The 9,323-nt window shown below is 36.4% G+C and overlaps 1 protein-coding gene across 1 annotated transcript; it reads right to left on the minus strand.

Annotated features, from left to right (window-relative positions):
* Window positions 1–2,766: 2,766 nt before the first annotated feature.
* 2mit (leucine-rich repeat-containing protein 2mit) lies at window positions 2,767–9,081 on the minus strand. Its single transcript, XM_028175182.2, has 2 exons — window positions 6,467–9,081; window positions 2,767–3,773 (listed from the first exon to the last, which is right to left on the minus strand). Exon 1 carries the CDS (start codon window positions 8,934–8,936, stop codon window positions 6,528–6,530), a length of 2,409 nt encoding a protein of 802 aa, XP_028030983.2. The 5' UTR covers window positions 8,937–9,081; the 3' UTR covers window positions 2,767–3,773; window positions 6,467–6,527.
* Window positions 9,082–9,323: the final 242 nt, after the last annotated feature.

A 9,323-nucleotide genomic window follows, 5' to 3' on the forward strand; every position in this document is an offset into this window, starting at 1 on the left:
GTGAGATAATAATAAGTTAAATGGACCTTGAGACTAATTATGTTTGTGGTAACGTTAATTACTTGTAGTGTTCTACAATAGGTAACGTCTTGACTATGTATCTATAGTTTCCGGTCCTCGTGGATTGCGGTAACTAATTATCATCAAGTATAGGTACTCCCATAGCTTGATTCCGGCGTAAATATAATATATTTCTAGTATTTCAACAAAACAAATTAAGCGCCATAACGATAATGAACCTATTGGTGAAATTTGAAAGCATCTTCAATTACAGTGTAACCCAATCACTTGCTGCGGTGTTTATTAAATTTTACCTCACGGTCCTGGCTTCCTACGGCGCGGTGCCTTGTTGATGTATTTACGGCTACCATTTTAATTAAATGCTTTTATTGGAGTTCAGGATTAAAGGGGTTGGTAATTAAAACCATTCAGGATTAACGACCTTTGTCTTCTACAATTATGATTTACAGTATCTAACAATTAAACTAAAACAAATTTACACGGAAATCTAAGCGCCGATAAATACTTAAAACATTCGTTTATTTTAGGGTATCTGATATGATGTATTTTGAGTTCGGATTTAGCTACCCCGATCCTGGCCGTTTATGCCGCCTTCAGGGTGTGCAGATTAGTTGCCCCATTATCTCAAAACTATTGCAACTGCGCTCTGATTCCTCATGATAATTTAGAAATATCAGAATAGTAATACAACATTTCATCTTCAAAATAAGCTTAAGCTATTTCTACGATTAATAGCGGTTCCTTCAATCGCCTAAGTATTGTGATTTTAGGACACGTTATAAAGCCATACGGGTAGGTATCACGATCCTGCCTATTTCCACAATAAGGCTTTCATGCTTTCTGGTTTTATGGTGGGGAAAGACATTATGAAAAACATTTGAGGCTTATAGCTCATGTCTCAGATGGACGGATATATTCATGTTGTATAGCAACATATAGCAACATAGTTTGATAACAACTTTACACCAGTAAGGTCGTGAGTTCGTACTGAGCAATAAAAAAACTATTTTAAAAAGCAGCGGTACAAAGTAGTGAGAATATCGTGCATAACGAAGAAACTTCCACACATAAATATATATGCAAATTTTAATGAATGCATTAACTTTAAAAACAATGGATTAAGTAGTATAAAATTTAGAAAGTTTTGTTTACTATAAAACGGCAGCCATCAGCATACTTTCCAAAAGATAAATCACCGTACGCTTCCAGAGATCTTTTTTGCGTCATACCATCTAGCTTTTGGTACGAAACGTCTTGTTTCAAATGAGGTTCGCGGATAAGAGCGGTACACAGCGAACTATGAGCGACAGTAACTATTCGCCAACAGGTGGGCCGTATACTTGTCTACTTTCTTCTCAACCTGTGTCCACCCAATAGATTGACAAGAGAAATGGACTTATACATTTTTAAGAGGAAATGTCAATTACTCGAACACTTTAAAATTAAACGTCTTAGCTGTAGCCTGTAACGGCTGTCACAAGCATTGGTACTAGAACAGATTGAAAATACGGTATTATTTCTGCTGCGAAAAAAAGACACATTCCCGTTTAAAGAATAAGAAACCAGTTGTCTCAATTCAATAGGGATTTCAACTTCAGGTCGACGATGGCGGTTATTGGATTATACCGCCCATCACACTGCGAATAGTAATTTCTTTACTTTAACATTCAAAATGACATAAATTGTAATAAATCAGTCTGTCTACATTTTTAATACAATACTCTATCTAAACAATTACAGAAATATTAAGACCAAACAGTGTTCTATACATATAATATATCTATCAAATGTTTTTTAATTTCTACAATAATTACAACCTATACTCATAAAAGCGCAATGTAAAATTACGTAGCTTTATTTAAAATTCGAACTGTTCAATAAAATTAATTTAACATCCCAACTTCACGGATCGTATTTAATATTCCGGAATTATTAAAATAATTGAATGATTATTTCTAAGCCGCTACCCTAGATTGAATGACTGAGGGGTAGGGAGTGCGCCCCAATATCAATATTTAAACGAGACACAAACGCCGCTCCAAGAATGTTTGTCTTGTGCACCAACGACTCATAATAGCTAAGGGGCTGTTTACGTTTTACTGTAAACAATCCGAAATAACCTTGTTAACGTTTTCACGCATCGCATCTCGTATGAATGTAGGTTAGGTTTTACAGCATCATAACTTCGCGTCGGCGACCATTTGACTATGCGAAATAGAAACCAAAATTAGACCGCCACGCAATTAAATACTTGTAAATTGACTTACGTGTAGCTTTTGAAGAGCTAGTGGAATGAGTTAACATTGTATTTGTAACTTTTGAAGTACTTTAAGTTACTTTTAAAATATTAATTTGCTTTTGTTTTTATTATGTTTTTTATTTGTTTTTATTATTTTGTATTATTGTACAGACATTTGGTGTTAAGCGGTTACCAGAACTCATAGAACGTGAATATTCTACTCTATTCTATCATTTTCTAAAATACAAGGAACACCATAATATAATATGAGGATAATCCGTATTATAATTTAAGTTCTATATCCGAAGTTTCTTCTTGACCCTTTACAAAAATTATACAAGCATTCTATGGACAAATAACAGCGAAAAACGGCCTTTCTGTTTTCTTTTTCTGTTCTTCTGTTCTTTGTATTTTCTGTTCATACAAATTTTAATAAGCAATCCTTAAATTTAAAACAACATTAATTAACTGTCAAGTTGGAATGTGCGACATGAAAAAAACTCACATTTAATTTCTATTGTTTATTAATCTTTGGCTATTCGGTTTTATAATATAACATATGAAACTACTGTCACGTAAAAAACGTTAATCTATACATAATTCTCAGAAAAATTTATACACATCAAGTTACAACCATAAGTTCCAGACAAAGTAATGAAATCTTGTAAGTGCTTGAATTTTTCAATTAAACTTCTAAACATGGCCAGTTTCTTAGCAACACGTTAAATTAGATACACTATGTATGCATATAATACCTCACATTATATATTAATAAATAGTATTTACAAGTGATACCACTATGTTCGGTCACTGCATTTTAAATTTCATTTGAAAAACAAAATTCGTTAACCAAGAGGAATAATGAATGTCACACCATGTATTTAAATTTCACTCTACTATAAAAATACTTTACATTGTTATTTACATTTAGAAACTGCGTTGTTTTTCAAGATACAAATAAAATACGAAATATATATACCGTACGAAAGGCTGATGAACTTTTGGCACTTATAAGTAAAGAGTTAATTATTATTCACAGCTATAAAGGATAATTAGGGAAGACATGACTTTTTAGTAAAGTTTTTACACATTCACGTTGCATATTGCGTTATTCTACAATATCACTCGTTTGTATTTGTGAAATCATTAATTGATGCATACAATACATATATGGTAGATCCATTTTCCGTGTTAACTGTTACTAACACGCTAATTACTGAACTTATTACATCGTTCATTTTTGAAGCATTTTTGTACACCAAAGCGTCGTATTTCAACTTATGTACATAATATGCACACCAACTAAATCTATCGTAACAACTCTACCAAGATTTTACACAAAAATAAATCCCTATATGATTGAACAAATATGTTTTTAATATTTACAAAGTACTCAGCTGAACATTTTTTTCTCGGCTGACCTTTCTATTTGTACTCGTACTTATTTGTTAGAAAAATATTTACCACGTCTATCACAAACGTAGCTATATAACTCGCAGTCGCCCGTTTCGAACTGGAACAAAAATATCTTCACTATTTATTGGTATAATTATGATACAATCTAAATTTATGCAGGCGACCAATGATATGTAATGAATTTAAAAGTTCACCAAGAATTTAATATCAATACTAAAATCGAAAGTAACATTTCCACGCAAAGTGACAGTATTATGAAAGAACACTACGTTAAACTTTTTTTTATTCGGAAGAACCATCTCAACTATATTTTTATTTTAATTTTATTCCTTTGTATGGGCAGACGAATTAATAGCTCACCTGGAATTTAAGTGATTACGGGTGTCCATTGGCATCATAATGTGAATTTGGCTATCTACGAAGTTTCTACTTTATTGTACAAGTATACTGAGACCTTAGAAGTTATATCTCAATGTAGGTGGCGCATTTACGTCGTAAATGTCTATGGGCTCCAGTAACCACTTAACACCAGGTAGGCTGTGAGCTCGTCAACCCATCTCTTCTTCTTTTTCTCCACCTTATCCCACTAGGTGGGGTCGGCACAGCTAATTTTTCTCTTCCATTCTCTTCTATCAGCCGTCATCTCAACACTCACTCCTCTCTCTCTCATATCGTCATTCACACACTCCATCCATGTCTTCTTCGGTCGACCTCTTCCCCCTCTACCTTGCACTACCATTTCCATACATCTCCTAGTCACATGCATCTTCTCTCTACGCATCACATGTCCATACCACGCTAACCGTCCGCTCCTTAATTTGTTGTTTATCGGGGCCACTTTCACACTTCCTCTGATATACTCATTCTTTATCTTATCCATTCTTGTTACTCCACACATCCATCTCAACATTCGCATCTCTGCCGCATGCACTCCTCTTTCATGCTTAACTTTCGTCGCCCAACACTCAGATCCATACAGCACGACAGGTCTAATGATCGTTTTGTAAATTTTTCCCTTGAGCTGAAGGGGCATTCTACGATCGCATGCTGTTGCAGAGACCTGTCGCCGTTTCATCCAACCAGCGTTTATTCGATTTGTGACGTCCCGGTTTATGTTGCCGTCGTTCTGGAGTATAGAGCCGAGGTACTTGAAGTCGGAGCAGACTGGCAGGGATACACCATCTAAGGCGATTGGCGTGAAGTCTGAAGAACCACCAAAATCACAAAACATGTGCTCGGTTTTTGTTCGACTGATCTTCAAACCCACGTTTTCCAACCTTTCTTTCCATTTTGCCAGTCTCCTCTGTATCTCAGGCCCTTCCTCTCCAACGAGAACAATGTCGTATGCCTCTTCCTGTATGTCCGATGTTAGAGCATCCATTATTAGGATGAACAGGTAAGGGCTTAAAGCTGATCCCTGGTGCAAGCCTACCGCCACACTGAACTCGTCAGTATCGCCAGCTGCGGAGCGTACGTACGTACTAGCTCTACCGTACATAGCTCGAACAAGGCGTTGGTATTTCCCTGGCACTCCTTTCACTTTCATGCTCCACCACAAAGCCTCACGGGGAACCCTATCATACGCTTTTTCTAAATCAACAAACACCATGTGCACATTTTTACTTGCACGGCGATATTTTTCGCACAATTGGCGCAGGGAAAAAATATTGTCCGTTGTACTGCGTCCCGGCATGAACCCGAATTGGTTCTGTGATACCTCACTCTCATCTCTCATTCTTCTCGCTATCACTTTCTCCCAAGCTTTCATACTATGTGACATGAGCTTTATTCCTCTATAATTGTCGCATACCTGTATGTCACCTTTGCTCTTAAATACAGGCACGAGTGAACTTTTGCACCACTCGTCAGGCATGGCCTCTTCTTGAAACAATTTATTGAAGAATAAAGTCAGCCACGTGCATCCATCCACTTTCAGAAACTTCCACACTTCTATTGGGATACCACCTGGTCCAGTAGATTTTCCATTCTTCATATCTTGTACAGCCTTTCGTACTTCTTGCATACTTATTTCCCTTACTACACCAGTATTTATCGGAACATTTTGCAGTTCACCACTCCAGTCATTCTCTTCATTCATCAACCTTTCAAAATACCTCTTCCATCTATCTCTTATTTCCTCATCATTTGTTAACACTCTTCCAGCACTATCTTTCACGCACTTAATGTGGTTAAACCCATCGTCAACCCATCTAAGCACTAAAAAAAAAAAAACTTGGGGGTTGCTGCTTTCCGCGTCCGTAGGCTTAACCTGCGATTCCCTACAGGTGACCCCTGGGTGGTGCTAAACGGGAGCCAAGAACAAAACCTACTGGTGGTAGGACCTCTTGTGAATCCGTGCGGGTGGATACCATCGCCCTGCTTATTTCTGCCGTGAAGCAGTAATGCGTTTCGGTTTGAAGGGTGGGGCAGTCGTTTTAACTATACTTGAGACCTTAGAACTATATCTCAAGGTGGGTGGCGCATTTACGTTGTGGATGTCTATGGGCTCCAGTAACCACTTAACACCAGGTGGGCTGTGAGCTCGTCCACCCGTCTAAGCAATAAAAAAAAACAACTACTGCCCCACCCTTCAAACTGGAAGGTATGACTGCTTGGTAGCACAAATCGATATTTTCTCTTATATCGCCTATTTTACATCTCTAATGTAAGCGAGACAAGACAGATGGGCTTTATCAGCTCACGCTGGCTCGTTGCATTGCCTACCACCTACCAGTATCAATAATAAAATGATTACTTAATATCATAAGGTTACAACAGGCTTATACTTACATTAATGCTACGTCAGAAGAGAATCGTATTCGAAAGGTGTCGGGTCGACTGCTCGTAAATGTCACCACAGCACTCTGCCGGAAATGTTTGATACTTCTATTTGGTCGTCGTTTTGTGGGCTGACGACTGGAACTCGCCGTCTTTGCCCAAATCGAAAACTCGCCCATATAATTACAGCTATTATTATCAAGGTCAATACTGCGGACATGCCAATATATTGAGCGTATTGATGGTGATTGAGTTGGTATGGTGAGTATTCCGTCTTCAGGTTTTGACTTGATGTATTTTCGTTTAAAACCCTATCTCCAATTTTAGAACCAACCATTTTAGAAATTCCATTTTTCTTGGCTGTATTTATTTGAGAATTATTAACAAAAATCTTCTTAGATACATTAATTGCAGTATTTAAACTTTTACTCAATCCACCTTTTTTTGATATCTCCATGGAATCATCTTTTTTCCTGAAGATACTTTTCGATTTATATGATTCGTGTTTCGAATATTGGATCAGCTGTAAGTTTTCATCTTGAGACTTATTAAAAATATTTTCGGAGCTAGTTAAATATTTAGTAGTTTCAATTGTATTTGGAATATTATTTATCTGATTGTCAAAGACTTGTTTGCCATTCTCTTTATGTCGATGGTTTCCACGTTTATTAGTTCTTTCAGTTTTATTGTTTAAATATCCATAATATCTTAATAGCTTGTTAATCATTTCAGTGCTATATAAATTAACTGGCGGTAAGCTATCGCTGATTGTGAATGTTTCAGGGAATGTGCAGTTGAACTTTGTTACTTCAGTTTTCGCTTCCGTACTTGAGTAGTAGCATGTCTCTTCTGCAGCCAAAGTATTATTCCAATTCATCCAATCTTTGAGCCATAATTCAGTATTGCAATTTATTTTATTACCGTGCAATCTTAAAGTTTTCAATTGGCTTAAATAAAACAATAAATCCTTTCTGATTTCTGGCAAATCATTCATTCTTAAGTCTAAATATTGTAAATGTGAAAATGCAGCTAAGGCGGCTGAATCTGCCAGGAAAAGTTTAGCTAATCCTGGACTAGACTGTAAATGAAGCATCTGTACATTTTCTGGGGAAGAAATCGGAAAAGTGCCATCTTGTACCGGTAAAGATAGATTTAAATAGCATAGTCTTAAATCCCTTAGAGATAGGGGGCCGTCAAATGAACTCGACGATAATGTTTGTATTGGGTTATTAGAAATGTCCAAGATTTCGAGAGACAACAGATCATCAAAAACATGATCTTCAATAAACTTTATGTTATTATTTTGTAACAGAACTATGCGCAAGTTTGGTAACCCTTTGAAATCAGGAATGGAAAGATTCTTTACCAAGTTATTGTTCAAAGAAAAATATTTCAGTTCATCCGGCAATGATCTTGGTATGGCCGTTAATAAGTTTTTATTTAAATTCAAAAATAAAAGCATTTCCAAACGACCAAGTGAATCATCTTCGATTAACATTATTTTATTATCCGAAAAATCAAGCGATTGTAGTAACGGGTAGCTATCAAGATCTCCACATCTCACTGCGGATATTCTATTTCCGACTAGCGACAGGAAACGAACAGAGTGTGTAAACGCTTCTGGAACCTGGTACAGGCCGATCCTTGACGCATCTATTTGCTGCAATCTACGGCCAGTGCCAACCAATAGTTGTGTGTCTAGTTGCGTAATGCCTAAATGCGGATTATCTGTCAGCAAAAGTCGTGCTAAGTTTGGCAGAAGCTGTAGAGCTCCTGGCGCCACTTTTTTTAAATTGTTGTGTGAAACATCCAAATGTTGCAGCAACCAGTTGTTGAAATAATTTTCATGAATAAATTCAATGTTGTTCCTACTTAAATTTAAATGTTGGAGATTTTTCAGTGGCGTAAAAACATTTGTTAATATCGTTAATTTGTTTTCAGATAGGTCCAGAGATTCCAATTTCGATAGCCCATCAAAACTCCCATCAAATATATCAATGATACTGTTTTGACTCAATATTAATTTTCGAAGGTTTGAAAATTTATTAAACAAGCCTTTGGTAATAAATTTTAATGTATTTGAAGACATATCAATACTTTGTAAATTTTTATTTTTCACGTCTAAATTTATATTTGCTATATTGTTATTTCTTATAGCTATCGAAAACGTATCAAATTTAGGTACCATGAAATCAATGTTGCTCACATTGCACATAATAAGATCAAAGTGTATATCTACTTCTACGTAGGTTTTATTCGTGAGCTTTTGAATCCAATCTTGTTCTCCTGTTCCAGTGCAACAAACTAATACATGATTGTGCCCTACTGCTGTCTCCATTAAAGTTATGGTAAAAGAACACTTGTCGCACGACGTGTATTTATCAGAACATTCCCATGGTTCCAAAAAGGTTGAAACAGTATTTGTTACATTAACCATCGAAATAATAGCGATGAATAAAAATATTTTTAGCGACAAGGCCATCTTAAAATTTTCCGCTCAGGTCAGTTTTATGCCGGATTCAGTAAAATATGATACTGAAAATTATTTGCATGTCGCATATTGCTCCAAATCATGACACTGCTTGTTAATCTTCCATTCATCCATAACATATTTCCAAATTACTTCACACAAACACAAACACCTAATTTAATTGTACTATAACTTTACTGTCCTTCATTCCGGGATTATTTACGTCACACAGCGCACAACTGAAAACAGGTAACGGATTATTTGTATAATGTACGGCAAGGAACCCCGAAAAATGTGTAATCTTCGTAAGGAACGTGGGACAGCGCGGCGCGGAGCGACTACGAAGACTGCGCTCACTGACACTTGCGGCGCCGTCGAGTCTGCCGACGTTCTGTATGA

Source organism: Bombyx mandarina, chromosome 09, assembly GCF_030267445.1.
Source record: "Bombyx mandarina strain Sakado chromosome 09, ASM3026744v2".
NCBI classification, from domain to species: domain Eukaryota; kingdom Metazoa; phylum Arthropoda; class Insecta; order Lepidoptera; family Bombycidae; genus Bombyx; species Bombyx mandarina.

What these genes read in the sequence shown, in the direction of transcription:
- 2mit (XM_028175182.2), bottom strand. Translation starts at nt 8,936, where the DNA reads ATGGCCTTGTCGCTAAAAATATTTTTATTCATCGCTATTATTTCGATG.